The sequence below is a fragment of the Lepisosteus oculatus genome, chromosome 1 (assembly GCF_040954835.1).
Source record: "Lepisosteus oculatus isolate fLepOcu1 chromosome 1, fLepOcu1.hap2, whole genome shotgun sequence".
Classification (NCBI taxonomy): domain Eukaryota; kingdom Metazoa; phylum Chordata; class Actinopteri; order Semionotiformes; family Lepisosteidae; genus Lepisosteus; species Lepisosteus oculatus.
The window spans coordinates 7,092,808-7,115,718 of NC_090696.1; the positions used below are offsets into that span (position 1 = coordinate 7,092,808).

At 39.8% G+C, this 22,911-nt stretch overlaps 1 protein-coding gene across 1 annotated transcript; it reads left to right on the forward strand.

Moving 5' to 3' along the window:
- The first annotated feature begins 2,962 nt into the window (after window positions 1–2,962).
- On the forward strand, window positions 2,963–6,832 carry LOC102696958 (early growth response protein 4). The gene is made up of 2 exons (XM_006629187.3): window positions 2,963–3,306; window positions 3,596–6,832. The coding sequence occupies exons 1-2, from the start codon at window positions 3,150–3,152 to the stop codon at window positions 4,933–4,935; spliced, it is 1,497 nt and encodes a 498-aa protein (XP_006629250.2). The 5' UTR covers window positions 2,963–3,149; the 3' UTR covers window positions 4,936–6,832.
- Window positions 6,833–22,911: the final 16,079 nt, after the last annotated feature.

Here is a 22,911-nt window from a genome sequence, read left to right on the forward strand (position 1 = left end):
TGGAAAACACCTGTGCAGGGCCTTTTTCAAGGGAAAGGGTGCCCCACTTGAGGTCAGCAGCTCAGTTTTGGGCTTGGTGACCAGCCAGCCCTTCGCAGAGTTGAGACATCTTAATTTCCCATGGTGCCTTTGGTAGTGGGGTACATTTTATCGAGCACTATACTAACAAGCCACCAGCAGTGACCACATGTCTGGAACTGTGAGGAGGTTTTCCAAAAAAAGACTTCAATCTACCTGAGCTTGAGTTCATAGCATCTATTAAGTGGAAGATGAGAAGTAAATCAGGACACTACTATGGGACCACCATGGTCTCTAACCTGGCATGATCCAAACTGGGAAATCCCTTATTTCCTAGGGACAAGTGACTGCTTTGTTAGCTCGATATTTATTAATACATAATGAAGTTGAACAAATGTGCTCTTTCCGTATTCATTCATAGTCATGAGACATGATATCGATTAAATTACACAACCCATAATACAGTAGGACCATGGTGGAAAAAAGTGATATTGCTCTGCTGAGTGGAAAGAGCAAAATATTCTACTTCTGAAGCTTTCCTACACGACTCAGAGATCAGGGTGAAACTCTACGACTACCCAAAGAATGTAGATTTATCAAGGTGAATGCATTGTGCATGAAGTGGACATGATGGCATATTTTAAGATTGTGTAAGTACTAGACTCATTATGCACATTGGAATGAGTAAAGTTAAGTATTAAGACTTACTGTACAGTATCTGTAGCGAAAAATGTATTGATTTTACATTAAGTACAGGACTGGATACCAGAAAATAAATCATTCAAATGTCATGATATAGTACTACACATCAACTTTCAGAATATAATATACAGTATATGTAGTTTTCGAAGTGGTTTGAGTGTTGACAAATTAATGTGATCTGAGGTTTGTGACCAAACTCCCTGTACCTTCACTAACCAATAGGACTGAGCTTTAAAGCAGTCCTTTTCAGGGGAAATTCAACTCATGGTCAGAAGAGCTGAGATCCTCACTCCAATTCTGCACTTCTGCAACTCAGTCCAGTAGTGAGTGAGATTTCTATAGCAATAGTATTCGTTGTAGCTGTGATTTAGGTACTGCAGTACAGTATTGTCACAGAGCCTGATCTTCAAGTGATGACATTAAAAACATTAAGACTTAAAATGACAGAAAAAGACCTTAGAAGAGAGACAGAGATCTTTCTTATTGAAAGGCAAACACGCAAGATTTGTACCATTTAAAGCTTCATTTTTTCTTTTTAACCAGCTGAAAAAAATATTTTATCGATAATGCCCTGAACCAAATAAAAAAACATTGGGTACTCAATGTTAAATTCATACAAAATCCCTTTGAAGTTTTCCTTTGGACTCAGAGAGCCACATTTTTCCATGATACTCCAGTACATTCTTGGCATAGACTAATTGTGAAACCATGGAGCCTGAAGGTTTGTATCAGACTTAAACTGACCTTGTTCTTCACCATTTGCCACTGCATAAACTAGATTCCGTGACATAAAACACCATTATTATTTAATTAAATTATTCTATGTGTTTTTTTTAAATGTTGTTATAGTGAAAGAAAATATAATAAATAGTTTTGTAGAATGATTATAATATTTTGTGTAGAAGGTCAAACAGACAAAAAAGCTTAACTTTAAAAAAAAGAAAGTTTAGGTTTTAATCCAGAGCCCTAAAAATGACCATTGTGATCTGTGAAGTGCTCAGCCAACCCTCACGGTGAGATATTACAAAGCCTCTGAATTGTTTAATCCAGAAGACACTTGAAACCATCTAATCTTCACCTAATGGGATTTCTGTGAGACCCTGGCTTTCACTCAATATTCTGGCTGAGAAGATTCGTTAGAAATGAATTACATTGCCTTATATCGACATGTTCTTGAATGACAACTCTTGAATGGTCGCTACTAAACAATATCAAGTTCATTTCGACTCGCCTTTTAAAACTAACTTGACAGAAATGTGCTCTGTTGCTCTATAAGTAGAATTTCCAGATAGGCTGAGAAGAAACCGCACGACAGAAAACGCGAACGTGAAACTTTCTGGAGACCATAACTTCTGTGTATGATGTTACCAACAGCTTCGGCTGAGATAGTTATAGTTAATGCTCGGCTGTTTGAAAGGTTTAAACAAAAGATTCATTCTAAATCGAACGATCATTTGATTAAATTAAACACTTCATGTCCAACCTTACTACTTTTTTTTTCCATTAAAATGCAGCAGACCTTTGCAACAGGAAGCAATTTGTGAACTACTTGAGGGTAAACGCGTGTATTTATTCAATTATATTAAGATTAATGCAAAGCTAACCGCGACATACACCAACATTATCCTTCGACAAGACAGAATTCCGATGAAACAGCATAGATACAGTACCACAAGACTGCATTCCCTGCCGTTATATAATCAAGAAAATGCGCAACAGAGGGAACCTTTGTGTCCAGGACTAAATCGATCAGAACCTCAAACGACTATTCGTCCATCCTTAGGATGTTTAGAATTATAATTGGTAGACTAGCAAGAAGCAACCACGACACACGATCACCACAGATATCAGCAAACAAACGAATTATTAAAGAAAGATGCTCACAGATAAAAAGGCACACGTTTTTGGAAATAAACACAGTACTCCAACAGTAAATAACTTAAAAGCTGCCAAGACATACAATAGATGTAGACAGAATCATAGACACAGCAAAAAGCATACCCTGACTTTCGCATAAAGATCTTGAAGAGTGTTGCTGTTATCTACGTCACAAACGTAGGTCTCCTTTTTTGGGTATCCCCGTCACATCCTCTGTCCAAATATGGGCAATAAGTTGACTAGCGAATACGCAGCGGGGAATCCTCTCACTGGAGATGATGAATGGGGAGGTGGGACCAGAGACCCGCAAAGTGTATAAAAGGAGAGGAGGGCTAAAACGCTGATGTGAATTCACAGCAACAGATATCAGATGAGCCACCGACCTGGAATTGTGGATACGCTTTTGAGAACAGGGAATCCCGCTTTATTTACTGAAGCGTTTTTCTGCAGCTGAGCGATTTTGGACGTAACTCACTATCTTGCTCCACAGCAGAAGCCGGGGTGCATCCCTTCCACACTCAACTCGTTTTCGCAACATCCACGGCGCCAACATGCTCAACAACATGGATTTAAGCTCCCAGGATTCGTTTTATTCTCAGTACGACAACTGTTGCGGCTCCTCCCCTGCGATTGAAACAGTTGGACCCGAAACGAGCCAGGACACCAGCACCGAGGCGCAGATGGGATCACCTGTTCAGTTCAGCGAAGGTGAGTGCGTCGCGAAAATCGGCACGTGTTTGCGGCTTTAAAACTGTGGTCCTGAGGTCAAAATCACGGCGTAACCCGAAATACACAACAGTACAGCCACGTACTGCGCGGATTGCTTGAAACTAGCGGAATGTAAGGTTGTTAAAAAGAAGGCACCGCGGTGCATAATAACTGTTGGATCCCCTGCTTACATAACAAATGCAGAATTAGCATTCATCCAGTGTCCGTGTTCGGCTTCAGGTGATCGGTTGTCGTGTAATAACGCTGTTTTTCATTTTCTTATCGAAAGGTGCTGCCATTGAACCCCCGACTGAGGCGTCGAATTTCTTTTTTGACCCCAGCGAGGGAACAAGCCCCACTTTCCCCTCTTCTCTTTCCTACTCCGGCAGCTTTTATGTGGAAACCACCCAGGGGGGCGCTTTCACCACCGAGACGTTGCTCAACATGATCACAGAAATCGTGGGGATTTCTACGTTGCCCATTTCGGAGATGCACCAGAGTCACCCGGAGAGCGCGAACCCGTCGCCTTCTCAGATGGACGATGGCCGAGGCTTCTCTGGCCCCGGGTTCCAGTCCACACCCCCAGCCTGCTCGACGGCCGCCACGTCTCCAGCGCTGTACTCGCAAACGCAGATGTGCTCGGGCTACCCCAACCTGCAGACGGGCATGCCAGCGCAGGAGTCTTCCCTGGCACAAGCTGACTTCGGCGCCGCGTCTCCAGATTTAACCCAGAAGCCACCCGAGCCACACACGGAGGCAGCCGCCTTCCCCGTAACAGTGAAAAGCGAATTCGAGAGCAGCTGCTACGAGTGGAACTCATTCGGTAAAAATCACGCCTATATCTCAACAAATTACGGTTCGGAAATGTTCCCCATGGCGGGAGACGGCTCCTCTGATCAACAAGTGGATTCGAAAGATTTCCTAGATTCCTTTTCTCCCGTCTGCACTACCTCAGAACTAATGAGCAAATTGGACACTGCAATCAAACAGGAACAGAGCTTCCTGGACGAGGGCCCACAGAATTTCCAGAGCCACCTGTTCGGCAGCTACCAAGCGCAGAACATGTGTGCTTCCAACAACGTGACCAGTGCGCTGAAACCCAATTTATTTCCTAACATGGGGATTCAGACTTTAACAAGCCAGTGTGATCTAGCTTACACCTCAACTACACTCTCCAGTGCCATCGATTCACTCCTGTATCCGTCCCTGGTGCCAGACGCCTACCTGAGGAGCGGCATGCAGGTAGAAAAATCACCCCGTGCCAGGAAAAGCCCAGCCAACCCGGGCGCACCGGCCAAGGAAAAGCCTTTCTCCTGCCCGATGGAAAACTGCGAGAGGCGCTTTTCGAGGTCCGACGAGTTAAACCGCCACCTCCGCATTCACACCGGCCACAAACCTTTCCAGTGCCGCATCTGCCTGCGAAGCTTCAGCCGGAGCGACCACCTGACTACCCACACCCGGACCCACACGGGAGAGAAACCGTTTTCCTGTGATGTGTGCGGCCGCAGGTTCGCCCGCAGCGACGAGCGGAAAAGGCACGGGCGTGTGCACTTGAAACAGAAGGAGAAGATGGAGCTGAAGCCTCAGATACTGACTGCTTGCTCGTTTTCTTTACCCGAAGGAATCTGAACGCGCACATGCTAGATATAAATGGCCTATTCGTGCATGATATCAAATCTTTCCGTCTTGGAAGATTTAAAGTGCTTTGTAACACAGCTGAGTACTGTTTACAAATGTCAGAGCAATGTTTGCGGTGTACAAAATCTGCCCACTTGAGTTGTCAGATCAGATTCTGGTGTAACTGTCAACGCCGACGGTAGAGAGAGAAGAAAGGAACCGAGTGAAAAGGGCTGGCATTATGGTTTGGAGCGACCGAGCTGGAAAGTGAATAATATTATTTGACTGCGATCCGTGTGCTGCTCATTCCAAGGTCTAAAGTTTGTGGTTCGAAGCAAGCGAAGAAAATTGATTGCTTACAATACATGATTGACAGTATTACTAAAACATTTCGCGACGGTCCAGTGCTAAGACCTCAACACCCACAAAGACAAAATGAGTTGTTTTGCTGCTACACTCAGTGTCCTTATACAATTATTCGTTGTAAGGAGAGAGAGAGAAAGAAAAAAAAAAGAGCTAAGAACTTAAATTCATCAACAGCCAGACTTGGAGACTTCAGCACTCGGAATCTGAACAGCTCCCACCTCAGTGCACATCGGATTGTACGAGAAGGGAAATAAGCATTGCACTTATAAATGACTTGCCGATTGAGTGTCATGTATGATTTGCTTTTTACGCTTTTAATCTAAAAAAAAAGTTATGAAACTGTTTAATAAAATTTGCATGTTTATATTTTATAGGGAGCTAAATATTATATGTTTTGAAAAACCAAGGCATTGTGTCCCTGCTGTGAAAACATGTTTGAAACGCAGGGAAAGAACGAGAGACATTAAATTGTATATCTTGAATGTAAAATACCTCTTTGCCTCTAGTAAGAGGAGGTCATCTTTGTGCCAAGGTTTTAGAGAATCTGCTTTGCTGAATCAGTATATTGTTGAATGATAATTGTGCTGCATTTATATACATGCATATATAAATGATTTGTGGAATGCTACAGAATCAGTGGCAAATAAATATATTTGTAACAATCCTCTTAAATTGTATTTTTCTAATTGATTATGTATATTTCCAGAAACAATGTGTTTTTTGGGGAATTTTTTTAATAGCAATGATATGTATCTTTAAATTTACTCTCCATGTTCAGTATGTGCTGTTGAAAAGATACAGGGGTTTTGAGAGAATGAGGATGTTCACCATCAATGACATTATTGTCTTTATTGGTATATAGTTCATAGGTTCTAAAGACAAGTTTTGGAATCAATTCAGGTGGTTAAAATATTTTTGGAAACTAAACAGTAGTAACTTTCAATGTGGAACAAATAAATATATGTAAATTAACTATAACATTATAAGAAAATAAAACAGAAGCACATAAATATACAGTAATAAGTGGTACAGAATCTGAACCAACAGTTGCACAAGAGTGAAAAGATTCCTTAAATGTTCTAAAGGTTCAATTTATGATTGGAAAGTAGACTGTAGACATTTGTTTGGAGGGTTCCATGTTGATAGATCTTTACAGAGTCTGAAGCACAGAGCTAAACATTGTACTTGAGTAAATCAGTAGCACATATTGCTGCAACACAGTACTATAATGTATGGCAGTTGTTAATATATAATATTCTTGGTGTAGGACTGCTTGTTTCACTGTATATATTTGTACAAAAGTGATGCTTATCTTTTTAAGATGAAAAAAATGTATTGACTCAAGGTTACAATGCAGCTTCACCAAAAATTAGAGTACTGTCATTAGAGAATGTAAAAATGAAATGTAACTTGGATTGCCTTAAGTTATATTAACTGTTAAACCATATATTTGTATATAAGTATCATTTTTTTTGTACAGAGCAAATTTGAATGTTGTTATTTTTATTACAAATGTTTATGAATAAAACATTTGTTTTTATCACATGGTGTAAGTGATTTTCTCCCATAGCAACTACAAATGACTAAAAAACATCAGCAAAAGGTGTGCAGTTCTGAAACTGAGGCTTTCTGTCATTGCTTGAACATGCCTATCATATTTTATGGAAATGCTGAAAAGGCAGGAAAATGGTATAGACCATACAGGCAGCTGTACTGTACTTCAGCAGCTTGTTGGAACCTGTGCTGCATCATACGCACATTTTGTAATCCTAAAGCATGATGACTTTTTATTTTGATGAGTCAGGTGTTAGTGACAGTGTTCACAGAAGTTAAATTAGATTTAGAAAGACTAACAACATGCCTAAACAAAGAATATAGGGCAGCAAACTCCACATAACATCAACTTCAGTGGATACAGTAAATGCACATATTTGTATCTGGCTTCAAGATAAAGACATTTGATACAGTTACTGTGGCTGTAAGGATTATTCACAGAAGATTACATATCACCTCTTTGGTTAAAGAAGCACCCAGTGTAGCCTGATATATGATGCTTCCTTTATTTTTTTAACGAAAGAAGGAAAACTGTATAAGAAATTTGGAAAAGTCTACTGATTTTATTTCAGCAGAATCAATAGGTATTCTTTTTCTGCTGTGAAAATAGCAGTATCAGCACTCTGGAGTACAATTCTTATTGAATTCGTGCAATATGCCAAGATTGAAGCTTATTACAAACGTACTAACAGAGCCACCAATCATTTGGCAATGTTCCAATTTAAAATAATTGACTACAGTTCAAATATACTACTGTTTGTATGTTCAGGTGCAGCACACTTCAGTCCATTGATTTTTATACTGTACCTACAGTATGATTTAGAATTGTATTAGCGTGATTGTTTTAAAACATTGCCAATGATGACAGACATTGTTTTATGAAAATATAAGATTTGTTCTTCATGTCTATGAGTGTCTAAGCTTGTTTTGTTCAGAGCCTAGCATGCCTCACTTTTCATTAGCCTTCACTCACTGTTGCAGAAATATATGTTATTCACTGATTTCAAGTGTGATAGTTTAGAAGCTATTTGGGACACTTCACAGTTGCTTTCAGAATAAGAACTGATTTAAAATGGGCTTTTTGTGTTTCTTTAATCATGTAGAAATTTGGTCAATACTACTTAAGAATGCACGTTTATCTGAGCAAAGTGTTTTTAACAGCCCCGTGGAAAGAACAGCAAAAAGACTAACCTTGTTTTTTGCAGTTTTCTCAGAGTATTCTTTCAGCGGTCGTGTTTTCAGGAGCATTTGTACCACTGTCAGACAGTTTGTAGTCGTGTTCTCTTGGATGCACTGATTCAGGAATGATTCCATGCAAAAAATAGATTAGCAGACACTGCTTTGACGGTGAGTTGGTTTGGTTAAAGACTGCTGGCACTTGGTGGGTTGGAGTTGAGCCTACGATTGTTAATTTTTTGGCTATCCTCATATGACCTCTTACCCCATTAATGGACCGTGTTTAATTAAAGGACAAGTAGGCCAATCACTTTATTCTATCGACCGTATATAAGGATTGGTGTTTTTAGGAACAAATCATTTTACAGGGATTCAGGAAAAAACACAACCCTCACCAGGACATGTGGAATGAAAATGGATAGAGATGAGAAATGTCAGATATAAAAATGAAATGAATTTACTGTAGGGCCAAAGGCTTTGAGAGGTTTATTATCATCATAACCTCACACTCATATTTGGGAGTGTGGAACAAGCTGCACTAGCACGCTTTTTATCCTGAAATTCTGGATTTATTGACAGAATGACTGGAAGAAAACATTTCGTTTCCACAATCCAATTAAAATAGATTTGCTGAATTGTCTCCTTTTGTCTGAAAATTTTCTTCTATTCTGCTTTCCATATTAAATTTCTTATGTTCTAATGAACATGATGGTTGGTATTGGCATGAAACCTTTGCCCACAGCATTAAGTACAGTAAATGGTATTCCAATCAGCAAGGCCAACGTTTGCCCAGTACTTGCTTATTATTCGGAAGATATCATCTAATTCATTCAGTCATTCATTCACTCACTCATTCAATGTAATCCAGTAACAGCTCTGTAACCAGGGAGTCTTCAAAATTCACTCTTCACTTTTTGCCTTTGGATTTGACAGATCCTTGAGTAACAGTGATGAGACATAGGAAAAATATATTTGTCTCCCCTCCCCTCCAGTCAGTGACACACAGGACACGGGAGAAAGCAGTGGCCCCACGATGAATGGACAAAGACCCAGCTAGCTGGAAGTGGTTGCAGCCACCACTGCTAACCCCTGCTGCCCCAGCTGCGTGTAAGATGCCATGCAAGAAGAGCAGCTGTTGGGCACTGTAGACGAACCAGTAAAGATTCATGCTGAAAAGAGAAGAAAAGCAACACATCGTTTCGCCCTTTACTTGTTCCTTCGCAGCCTACGCAGGCTTGACACAGCTACCTACTGTACGTGACACACTGTAGACGTCTAGCCAGGACAGGACTTGTCAGCACAGGAGTGTGCAGAGTCTCAGATTAACTGACCGCCTCATAAACATCTGCCCCATCCACAAACCTCGGGGGCAGCTGGAACTGGGTCTCAAAGCCCCTGGCCAAGGAATGGATCACGCCTGCTGAACACACCAGCCAGACTGCTCAGAAACCCAAACGTACTGTAAGGAGAAGGTTCAAAGGGCCATGGGTGAATTCGTTCTCCGTACCTCTGTTAAAGCCTGTGGCACCTCTGAATGTACCTTCAGTCCATCTTACTTTCAGAAATCACTCAGGGGAACTTGTTGTTATTTTTATTTTTGGATTCAGTTAACTGTACATCTGAGCTGCGCGCTGTCTACTTCTTCCCATGAGCTTCATTATAGCTCATTTAATGGTTGCATCTGGGAATGAAAATGTATTTTTCTTTTATGTGTTATCAAGGACTAGCTCCATGGTTGTTCTTTTTATTCCCCATTGGTCGTGCATAAAATGTCATGTATTGGCAGTAATCTGTGTAGGCCTCATTTCACATTCACTGAATATAATTACCTAAACACCTTTCATTCACTTGAATATTAATGATAAAAAATACTCTGATGGCCTAAGAGCGCATCATTTTCACTTCTTTTGCTCAAGTCTGAAAGGTGATGTTGTTTGTTAATACATTAATCATATGTCCACAGTGTTGCTCGTGAGCGTGGATCCAGATATACACTTATTATTCAAGAGGTGGTGGATGGGGCATTTTATTGTGTGTGATGTTGGTGGGACGATCGGATCTCCTTGTAAATCTGGACTATAGCGCAACCCTCAGCTTTAATGTCCTGTAACAGATATAGTCCAAATTTAACACAGGCAATAAAGGGGGAATAGATACATGCACTCCACCTTAACCACCTTAATCCTGATATGCTGTCTGAGCAGTTTGTTGAAGATTGCCTGTGTATTAGATGAAGACCACCGACAGCTGACACAGGACACCTTTCCTGAAGAATTCCATTTGGACACCCCCAGCTACAAGGCTGGCTATTCTGGTCTGGACTCCCATTACTGGTCTGTACTCCCTCGTGCAAAGAAGGATTATCGATCCTATCAGTCCTGTTACATGTGATGTTCATTTCATCCCTTGATCCTATTGGCCAATTGTTGAGATGTTCTGAGTTCTCTTGATGATATGTTTGACTGTGTAATACAGCCCTGGGATGTAAATCTTTCACCTCATTCCTACGCCTCAATCGAGCCGGGTGTTTTATTGCAAGAATAATCGTGGCTTTTAGAAAGCAAAGCTTTCTGTTGGCCATCAGGTTAGATTCAGGAACTATTAAATGAACTGCGCCAGGTTTTCCCAATCTGCAGTTCAAACAGATGAAGCATGTACGAGACAGAAGGACACGCCACTAGTCTTGTGGAAAGGATTTGGATTCTATTACTGGACATCTCGCTGGATTGCGTTCTGCTGCAATCTGTTGTTCGTGGCAGCAAACGACATTTGCGGTGTGTAGGAAGCACGTATGTGATGCAACACATTGGCAGTACATTCTTAATGCCCACACACATGCGTAAAGAGAGCCTGCGTCTTTTTCTGACAAAGCGCCGATTGACTGCGCGCAGCTGCATATACAGTACCATGCAGTAGCATTTCAGTCCCTTCTGTGACCCACAGTCCCTGTGACAAAACAGAACGTAACCCTTCCCCTTCCACTGACATGATGCTGGGCAAGCAGTGTGCATTACTTGGAAATCTCTCGCTCTAAGTTAATGTGTTTTGTCCACTGTTGCATAGGTCTAGCAACCAAACACCAAGGCCTTCCTCTACTTGTCTAAAATGATATGCAGCCGGGTGCTCTTTGTCTAACATTTGATTATGGATTTTGAAATGAAGAATTGCAGAACTGTGACAGTGCTGTCCAAACCATTTCCAAATGGATGCACGGTAACCACGTCTGTCAATTTATAAAACGACTAGTGCCTATGTAGTAAATCTAAATATTCCCATAAATTCCACCGTAGTATCAAAAGTCTCATTTCTGTACTTCAAATTCTAGGGGATCTCCACCTCTAGATAGAGTAAATGACCGCCACTGAACATCAATAAGCAAGAGTGCAATGCTGAAATCAGAACTTTGCTGGAAGTTAAAAACTTTGGAGTACCTTGTGACCCTGTGTTGTTATGTGTAGCACATGTTAGGAATATTATTAGGGTACCTTTCTCCCACCTGCTTAACATTGCTCTCTCATGCCTCTTGCTCTGCCTATCTGATACATCCTAGCTCTCTTGTCATAACTAAATGAGCTCTGCATCAGCACATACAGTAACTCCCATCATCCACAAAAGGCACTGTATTGCAACTGTATTCATTATTATTATTATAATTATAACAATAATAGTAATAATAATAACAATAACAATGATAATATAATAATAATAATAATAATAAGTATTATTATTATTATTATTATTATTATTATTATTATTATTAACTTTGTAGATTTATGCAAGAAGCTCAACCGACAAAAGGTTGGTTTATGGATGGTTTATTTATTGATATACAGAAGCACTTGGAACAGCTTTGAGTTTGACTGTCCACCTCACCCAGCACTGTTCTAGTGCAAAAGTGGAAACATGATAAATATCTGTTCTGTAGGTCTGAAAGTCATTTATGCAGGAATTCAATTTAAAGAGTTTTGCCAAATCTCAGCTAATTCTAAACCTCTGATTCTGCCTATAATATAACAAGGTCTTGATTGGCTTGGTTTACCTGAATAATTAATAAATAATCATTTAAAGCTTAATAACAACATTTGTAAACAGTCTGCAATATCTGTTTCTTCACAGTCTTCCATGTTCCTATCTTTAGACTGAGAAGAAATACTTGGCAGAAGGAGCATGTGTGATCATCAGCTTACAGGAGGTGTAGTTATTAACACCATGGAAATTAAAGAATACCACTGAACACGCTCATTAAACAATGAACATCCAGGGAAATGTTGTATTGAACCAATGTTCTGCTTCAGAACTTTGAGTTGTTTATTAAAAACAACTCCTACAATGCGTGCAAAGATGCACTCTTTCCACATAAAACACTTAAATACCAAACGGTCTCGTTCATAACCTTTCTTATGTTCTCAAAGTTCTCTCGAATTCTAACAAATACACAATGCCTTGGTAAACTCTCATGAAGAATGTGTACAATTTAGTCACCAAATGTTAAACAACATATTGCTTGTCTCTTATGCAATATCTCGGACAGCAGTGGAGAGGGTCAGCAGTTTTAAGTTCCTGGGAGTTATCATCACAGAGGCTATAGAGGTTTGGCATGCCCTCACATATCCAGGCCAGCTTCTACAGGTGCACTACTGAGAGCATCCTGACTGGCTGCACCACTGCCTGGTATGGGAGCTGCTCCGCCTGGGATCGCAGAGCACTGCAGAGGGTGGTGAAGTCAGCGCAGCTCATCACCGGCTGTGAGCTACCGAACATCCAGGAGATCTACTCAGCTAGATGTCTGAAGAAGGCCAGGTCTATTCTCAAGGATCCCAGTCATCCCAGTCACAAACTGCTTTCCCTCCTACCATCTGGTAAAATCGAAGAATTCAGTCAAAGACCCACAGATTATGGAACAGCTTCTACCTCCAGGCAATAAGACTGCTAAACAGCCAACTTGCAGTCACCTTCTGCAACCACCCTAATGGTCTCTGTTAAATGGTCAGGTTACATTCATTGTATTTGGCATTCTGCATATTGCATTGTTTGGACATAATGTATTGCTTACACCCTGGAAATGTAGCATTTTTATTTATATTTAGTTTTTTTAATTACATTTTGATTGCACTATTATTATGTAACTTTATTCTGTAACTTTTAATTGTGTGATTTTATTTTTATTTCCCCCTGGTGAGCTCTCAGAAAAGACATTTCATTGCCAGCAATTAGTGCTGCACGCTGTATTGTTGTGCATTTGATAAACTTTGATTGACTGAATCGGTTAAGAAAATGAGCTATCAGACACGTTCCCTGGCTTAAATGAACGTCCCACTCTTACAGTCAAAAAGAACTGAATCTTTTTAGTCTTGGGCAAAGAAAACTGTATTAAAATTCCTCAAAGGCGTTGACGCTGACAGTTTGACAATCAAACAATGAACCTCAGCTGAATCAACAGCAAAATGCGAACGATAAGTGGAAACTACGTGGAAGTGCTTTTAAAATCGCGAACAATAGACACTTTTTTTACCCAAAGGCTTATGAGAGAATGCAACACACTAATACAAATGCTCTTGCTGCTGAAGACGAAACCCAGACTTCCATCAAAAAACATCTGGATCAGCCAGCTACTAGCAACGAAACGTTAGATGACCAGAAGTGCCCCCTCTCGTTTGCAACAATTCAGATGTTCTCACGTTGAACTGCATTCTTGTTTATCTGGGTAACAGTAAATAGAAGTACAGTAGCTGTTCCTCTACCGTCCTCATGCTTCGTTCGGCTGACTTCTTTACGTTGTCTGTGGCTTTACGCGGCGGCGTCTTGTTTCAGCTGTCAGTGTGCTGGAGCGATTGCTGGTGTTGCTGCCGGCTGTTTCCTGCTGAGACGCTCAAAACGGCGGTGAGGACAGGAGCTTTTGCACAACAAGGCGTTTCAGTGTCTTTGTAGCCAACGGTATCTGAAATTACACGTACTGTACTAGCACAAAAACGCTCTTGGTGTCCGATGGAGATAAACCCAGTGAAGTGGGTCTATACTGCTAATTTAAAAAATAACTCACTTTCAGTCTCATTTTAAAGGGAACCCATACAATAATAGTACCTATTCCAGTATTAATGATTTAATAATAATTATTTTTTTCCTGCAAACACATTGCAGTTTTTGCCCATAATTTACATGAAGACAATCAAACTATGCCTTCAGACGAAGCCATCCTGTTATCCAACGCCGGTAACTTGTTTTTGTGTTTATTTTTAATTCAAAGTTGTACAGTCGGTTTTTTTTTTTTTACCTCGGTCGTTTGTGAAAATTCGATTATTTGGCTATCCCGTTATATAAGTATAATAATCCAATATCACAGTATAATACACAGTATTTTAAAACTAGATTGTATAGTGCTTAAAGCTTTTACTAGTTTAGTACTACGGCATATTGCGCAAATTAAGCAATAATACAGATAGTGGGTTGTTTGTAAGGCACACATCTTACGTGAGAGCCAGCTAGTTTCAGGCGGATATTAAAATTACTATCTACCGAAGTGTTCTTTATTTGGTTACTACCCATTTCTGGAGCATTTTCGTATGACTGTACAACAAAGCTCTTAAAGGCAGGATTAGTTTCTGTTATAACTGCAAACATATTAACATATTCCAGTAGAGTCGTGGTCAGAAATTTAATTGAAGTCAAGATCTGGTTCTGGATTATAACTGCAACACTGAAGTTCGAAATAACGCTTTATGGATCACACATTAAAAAACAATATTTGAAACTATGACTTTTAATAGTAATGCTTATTTTTGCATAACAGATACCCTAAAGTGATTCTCCAAAGAATACAATAAGATAAAACAAATAAAAACTGGACAAAATACAAGCCACGCAAATTCCAAAGAAATTAGTTTTGCAAGTGTTAACAAGTGTGACAATTAAGGAAAGGTCCTATACTGACAGGCTGAAGGATCAGAAAAACAGCAGACCTGATACAAGCATTCAAAATCCCCCAAAGCTTTGACGCAATCAGCCCAGAAGACTTCCGCCTAATGAACAGTGAAACACAAAACAGAAGGGCACAAGTTGAAACTACTGAATATGTAGAATACAGTATGTATGTAGAAGTGCATTTGAATACGAGCACACGTGACACACTTCTTTACCCAAAAGGTGGTGGGAGTGTGGAACATGCTACCTAGCCACATTGCTGATGCCCTGGTGCCTTTCAAGAAATGGCTGGCGATTGTGATCTTTCTTGTGCTCTCAACATCCCTTGTACAAGGCTTTCCACCAGTCTGGAGGTGTTTGCAAGGGGTCAGGGGGTCACGCAGCAGGAGTATTTACAAAGCCGGCAGCGTGACGTTGTCACCTCTCATTCATATTCATAAAAACACAACAAAGGCAGCAAACAAGACGAGGTCATCCAGCTCCCCCGGCTGTCTAGTAGTTCGGAGTTAATTTATGTGGGGATCTCCTCCAGCTGTTTGTTGATGGAAACCGGGTTAGCAGCTTCAACCACATGACCTGGTAGCTTGTTCTAGACTCTCACAGCCCATTAATATTCATCCCGATGCATCCACACTGCTGAATATCCTAATCACTTCCCGGTACTTCTACAGCTCTGTGTTGGACTTTGTGACTAATGCTAGTTTCGGGTGCAAACCGGGTGTGGCAGGTAGGCTGATTAAAAATAGAGTGGGTCGGATTTATTCATTAGGTCAGAGAGCAAAGTACTATTAGGAAGGGAGAGGATGGAGTGCGCATAATGAACTGTGTAGCTACAGTACATTATGTTGAAGTATTTGTTTCAATTTAATGTACATTGAATATTACGTTCTGGTAATGATACTGGTGAAGTAAATTTAATTGAATCACATGTGCTTTTCTTGTCGAAATGAAACGGTATGTAAGTGACATGTGCCCCTCTAGGTTAAGAATGTTTTTTTTTTCAAGGCTGTTGGCTTTTGCGTAAGCCTTGATTAATAGTATGCCCCCGGATTGCATGAACAGGAACAGCAGACGGAACTTCTGTTAGATGAGAAGCCTCAGCTGGGTTTTCTAATCAAGGTGCATAATTAGACAGCTACAATAACAATCAAGCCCCAATAGATTAAGTCTTTGAATCATGCATTGGCCAACAGACTAATGTCTGATCTTGAAGAACGGTGTAGGTGGTTTAGAGAATGCAGCTGATTATACACCGAAAAAAAAATTGAACAGCCTTGCAAGTAAAAAAAAAAGGAATCTTATGCAGAAATTAATGGATCCCTCTCCCTCTGTTATTCTGAGGGTAATAGATTTGTTCCCTGTGTTTTACAGGCACAGAAACTGTGAACTGAACTATAGGGTGAGACTGAGCAACAGAAAGAATGGAAGAGATTGCATCACAAATTCCCTTATAGACAGTCCTTGCAGTAACTATGAGAACCATCCATCCATCCTTTATTCAATACAGTGTTGCAGGGGAGCCAGAGCCTACCTAGGCAAGCAACAGGTGCAAAGCAGGATACACCCTGGACAGGACACCAGTCCATGGCAGGACACACACAGATGCCAACATGCACACACTCACACCAGTGCCGATTTTCCCAGAAACCATTTAATCTCGCAATATGTGTTTGGACTCTGGGAGGAAACTGGAGCACCTGGTGGAAACCCAGGGAGAACATACAAACTTCACACACATAGGACCCCAAGAATTAAACCCAGGACCCCAGCACTGCGGGGCTATAATGCTCACCACAGCTCCACTCTGCCACTCAAATTAGGGAACTACTGTACTGTACGTGCAATAACAAATTGCACTAATTCGTCTAATTGTCCATCGGCATAGAATAAAATACACCCTAGAGAACACACCTGCCGAAAGTCCCAAAGTGAGAGTGTGAGAAAACTCACTGAACAGCCGACTTCCTTCCTGCAACTCTCCACCGCACAGGAGATGTGAACAGCACAGAATTACGGGGTCTCACTCACCATAGGAGCGAGTTTTAGGTGGTCACAGCAGGTAAAGAGAAACTTTGACTCATAAACTGATTTACCAATACATTCAGGCACAGAGCAATGTACTGATGCCTCCTGGTACTAGTTAGAATTCTTGCTGATGCTGCAAGCATCTGTTGATACTATTTGATTGGTGCCCAGTAAATACAGCACTGCAGTATTCAAGATGGGAAGTCAGGAGGACAGTGCATTAAATGGTCAACAGAGAAACAGGGCTGCTCCTTTAGAATGTTTTAAGTGGTGGTAAAGGCAATTTTTGAGGTAACTGAGTTGTGTGTACCCAAAGTGAGCCTCCTGTCCAAGAGACTTCGCTCATTTCTCATTGTAGAATATACAGCGGCTACATTCAATAATTTCCAAAACAGTACATGCCCTCATTTAATGTGCATGCTGAGCCCCGCTGTATATACAGACCCTGCCAATCTGAGTCTGAACTATGTACAACTAGGCTCATTTGATCCCGTTAAAGCACCATAATCCAGTAAGAACCCAGACAATACTGAATGTTCCCGTGGCAGAGGAGCAGGTGTTTTACAGAGATTTGCAATATTCTCTTGCTGTTTTCGGGAGGTGAGGCTATATTGCTATGTGAGGTTAAAATGTTCCCAAGGACCTTGATCATAACCAGACAAGGGCAGAACTGCACACATGACATACTGTACATGTATGTCAGTGTCCAACTGTGAAGGATTGTCCTGTCCCAGCGTCCATTGGCTGGGGTATCCAGTGAAGCCCGCTGGGCATCTGAAGCTTTGCAGTATTGTTAACGATCTGACACTCACCCTGCTGTGGGCCCTGAAGGGAAGCATCCCTTTGCATTCATTTCACATATTTTAAATGCAGATTGTGCATAAAGTATTCATTTCCTCGCAGTGACAAAAATAAAATGGCCCACTGTTGGCCAGACCAGACAAAAATAGATCTGAAGGGCCTCTTACGGAAACATGCATTTAGTGGTAGCATTTCCTAGTCCAGTACATCTGTTATTGAGTCAAGCTTTTTCTTTTAACAACGTCGCTAAAATAAAAGGTGCTTCCCCTTAGGATTAGTATCACAGTGGTGAAGTGAAGAGTCGTGAAACAGCGCAACGCAATGTACCTTGTTCAGTGCACTCCAACGCCAGCAATGCAGGTTGGTTTGTGAGCTGTCAAAAGGTCATGTGCGTGATTTCATGCAGAAAAAAGCGAAACAGAAATCCGCTGGCTTATGGAGCACTGCTCATAGTTTGTTGAATAATGAGTGGAAGAGAAAGGATTTTGGAAAAATCAAATCTCTAGGTACAGTGTGTCCTACTACAGATCGTTCCCTCTGACGCAGCTGAGCAGGGGGGCATCACAGTACTTTACAGAATAGATTTCTGACAGAAACCACTGTAGGCGTCTGTCCTGAAAAGGCAGTAGACATTTCACAGATCTACTGAAGTCCTAAAGGTTTCCTTTAGTTCTGCAACACATATTGTTGAGCATCAATTAGTTAAGGAGAATTAGGTAAGCAGATGTAAATGGTTTTTTTTTGGACCACAGTTGTTTGAACTGTAGTCGAAAAAAAACATTTGTCAAGAATGCATGGTTACAGAAACAAGGAGTGGGCATTTAAGTTTAAGGAAAAAAGACTTTATATGTTTGTTTATATGTTGATATTTTAGATCATACTTATTATTAAAAGAAAAGATGACATTATAGAATGACGTAACATAAAATGCAAAGTTTAATCACCTGAAACTTTTTGCAAACAGGAAAATGTTTTGTAATCAGCTGAAATGACATCAGTATTAACTAAACCTTAAGCAAAATTAAGATTTCCTTTGTGTTTTTACCTAATAAAAATGTCCCAATTGAACAAACATTCAATCCCTGCGTAAATGTTCCTGTGCCAAATGTTTTTGACATAAACAGCATTACTGCTCATCCAATATTTTTTCATACACTTTAAAAACATCTTAGAACTTTCATAATTTATGTGTCACTATTGAGACAGTTAGACCATTGTTATTCCTCATTCTGGTTGCTAAAACAGACGCTCAAAGAGGCAAATTCTCTAATTTATTGTCCCGCAGAAGAAGTTGATGTGCTGTACTTTCAGACAGCCCTGGAGCTACCTGACTATCAATTACCCGACCCGGAGACAAAATCATTGTGTGGATGAATATGGGGAATACGGTGTCACTGCCCATTAAAACAAAATGAATAGTAGAATCCCAAACACTGACTTAACCAGTTGACAACAACCATATCCCGGGTAATGGTCTGGCTGAGATGGATGCATTGTAATTTGAGGATTGATCATAGGATGTTGGGTTAACCATTAATTCAGCCATTGGCACACTGTACATGCCAGCAGGACAGCGGTAGGTACATGGTTTGTTAAAAGTGATGGATTACAGGACACCCTGTGATACCAGGTTGTCTAGACCCTCCTACTATAGTATTGCAGAGTTGATTCCTATGGCAGCATTAGTCCCTTTAACTGACTTTCACAAATGCCAAATCCCACCTGAACATCAGTTTTATTACACTCTTGACTACAATTTTAGTCTCGTTACCACGCTTCAGGTTATTTCCAATCGGCCTGAATCAGAATGAATTTACAATGATATTTTGCACAACCATGTACATTCTTCCACTTTTCTATCAAAACAAAAGAATTGTTCAGTGCCTATGTTTTTCGCCAATGTATATTCCTGATGAAAGAATAATAAAAATCTTCCTGTTTAAGAGTACAGTACAGTATGTGTTCTTTTTTGTATCAGAGAGGTGCACCAAATTCCTTTTTTTCTTGGATTCTTCCATGCCACAATGTCATGCTATCTTACGTAAATCATCGTGGCCTTCCGAACCTCTTCCTTCTGGCAAACGTTTTAGGGTTCCCAAATGTAAGTCAAACAGATACAAACATTCCTTTGTTCCACTATCCATTAAAGCTGTCAACACAAATGTCAAGGATAAACACAATTTTGACTCTTACAACCCACTTGAGTGCAATATGTTTTTGTGATGTGTTATAAATGTTACCTGTAGTTACAGTATGTGTTATACTGTGCAATAGAGGGATGTGCAATGTTTTTCTTATTTTTTGTAATAAAATAATGTGAAATGTTTTTTCTTTTCTTCATTTTTTTTGTTTGCATTCTATTTAAATGTACAGGAGTGCTGTGTGTCCATAACAAAATTTCCCTCGGGGGACAATAAAATCTTATCTTATCTCTCATTTATAATCTTTCTTTTAGAAAACCTCACATCATTGCTTTTCCTTCAGTTTTGCAGTCTTTCCAGCAAAAGATATTGCTGGAAAGATGTTGTAACAATGGAGAATGAAGCAGCACACAATAAACCAGAGCTGAAACAAATACAATAAGAAATAAGATAAACACAAAAGCAGACAACACAAACACCCTTTAGGTTTAAAGATTAATTCAATTGAAGAAACAGTGCACACTATTGTAAGTGATTAAACAGGATTAAATTCACAAGATCTGAATATGTTATTAGCTGGAATATGTTTGCATCTTTAGGTTTTAGAAATACTGAGTATTGAATATTTAATTGTTGCTCTTTTCCCCAGTGCTGGTTAGCTCTTGGGAATAAACAGGAACACTTTATTATTTTAAATGAGCATAAATGAAACAGATATGTAACATTTTTTGTATATTTTATTTTGGTGATGATAAATGATGTAAAAAACATTTGAGTCTTCATCAATAATTGTTGAGGGAGCATAGGGTTGGTTTTTCAATTGGCTGTTTGCTGTTCGAAAGCATCGAAACAGAGAGTAAAACAGGTACTGTAGCTTTATTTCCATTCAACTGTTTTTTTTTTCATGTCATGGAAGAAATTAAATAACACTTTGGGCTGCTTTATTCCCTCCGCTGTACAATAGCTAATAATTGTCCATAGGTTTAATACCATATATTCCTCCTCCTAAGACACCGATTTCTACACTTAGAGTATGTAGGGTAAAGAATTAGAGTATTCATGATTGCACTGATGCCATTTTTCCTGAACCACAGCTTGCTGCCCTACACAGAAAACATACTAAAATATATCTGGGCATCCTACATATATCCGTGTGCATTTTAATACTATCCAAAAAGAAAATATGGATTAGATTACATTAGATTTGCAACTAATATGTACTGTTTTATTCAACCCAACTGGCACCAATGCAGCCCTTTTTGATATACTTATATTGTATAGGAGATATACAGGAGATATAAGTAAAAGCTCTGGCAGGGAACTTGAACCCAGTACCAGAATCTGTGCCAATCTGTGGTATTACAGTAAATCTAATTTGTCTAGTGAGTGTCATTCCACAGCTTATTTTTACCACTCAAAATAACCTGACTTCATCCAAGGGATGACTAAGAGTATGGGACCAGTTCCTCCACATCAATAATATGAAATCAGATAATGGCATCAGAATAGACTAAAATAAGTGGGCTGGGTGTATCATGTCCTCTGTTCGACTGGCCAAAGACATCCATGAGCTACTGGGACAGGGCCTCTGCTGCTTTGCTCATTATCCTCTTTCATGAATTTATCTATTAATAATGCCCTTGAGTTAGTAAATTCACTAGCCAACAAATAACTAAAGACATAAGATGATAAATACATACTATCTGGTGAAGCAATCACCCTCCACTCTGACACACACATACTGTAAATATACAGTTCTGATGGTGAATTACTGCACATGATAAAGATATTTTAGAAAAAAAAACTGTGATTGAGTTATTGTTAGGTGTTAACAATGAATATTCAAGAGAGATAAATTATTAACTGACTTATTAATTTATGGTACACTCAACAGGTAAAACTAATGGTTTTGATAACATTACTGTCTCGATTGTAGAATCGAAGCTCACACATCCTAACCTTCTGGAGACTATTTTCTCATATAATTATAGGATACATATTGGTGTTTAATATGTATTTACTCATAAGACACAAGAAATGCAGTCAAGAACAGGTGATAGGGATCTCCTTTGCTTGTGTGGATGGAGAATATACTGTACAGGTTAAGAACATTAAAAGGTTACAAATGACAGGTGGTCATTCAATCCATCAGTTATTGTCCAGCTTCAAAACATAGCTGGGCAGCTTGTTTCCTACTCCCACCACCTTTTGGGTAAAGCACTACCTCATGTTTTGGTTCTTCTCTTCTAGGTCAGCCATATCATCCTAAAAATGATACAATTAATAGAACAAGTAATAGGTTTATTCCATTCTGAAAAGCCGAAACGTTGTGTTTCCTTTCTACTCTTTTCAGCATGGAATAAACCTATGACTTGTACCTTTGCACCCTACACATGCTGACGCAGCTGCCCACCTGAACTACTTTACATAGACATCCCATGCTGTATTCATTTTTGAAAACTATCCCCGTTTTCGAGATGAGAAGATTAGACAAATAATACACCGTAAATCAACATTTATCACTCCCTTAATTTTTCAGCTTTATATTTTGTACTTCATTATAACCGTCTCTTAGCTGTTTGTTTTCTCTGCTGTCTAATGCTAAGACAAAGTTACTTTGTTTCTTTCATTCAATGTCATCACTTTTCACGTTACAAATGTTGATCCCCGATTGTCAAATAGTGTGGGTTGAGTTTCTTCCACGTAGAGTTGACCTACAGTATACGTTTCAGAACATTTCTAAATTTTAAGGTGATGGCGAAAGCTATACTGTACTTCACTTCTACAGGCACAGATGAAGATCTTTCAGTGAAATCTGCCAGCATCATGCAGCAAGTCTCCTATCCAGGTGAATGCCAGCAGTGGTGGCTGAACGATCTCCGGTTATTCGGGTCTGTTTTCTTAACATAGTGTTGAGTTTCTTTATTTGAGTGGTTCACTCAGTGGCTTATACTGTACATAAAGGGGGGCAGCTTAATCTCAGTTAGAAGGTGTGTTTCTACTTCTG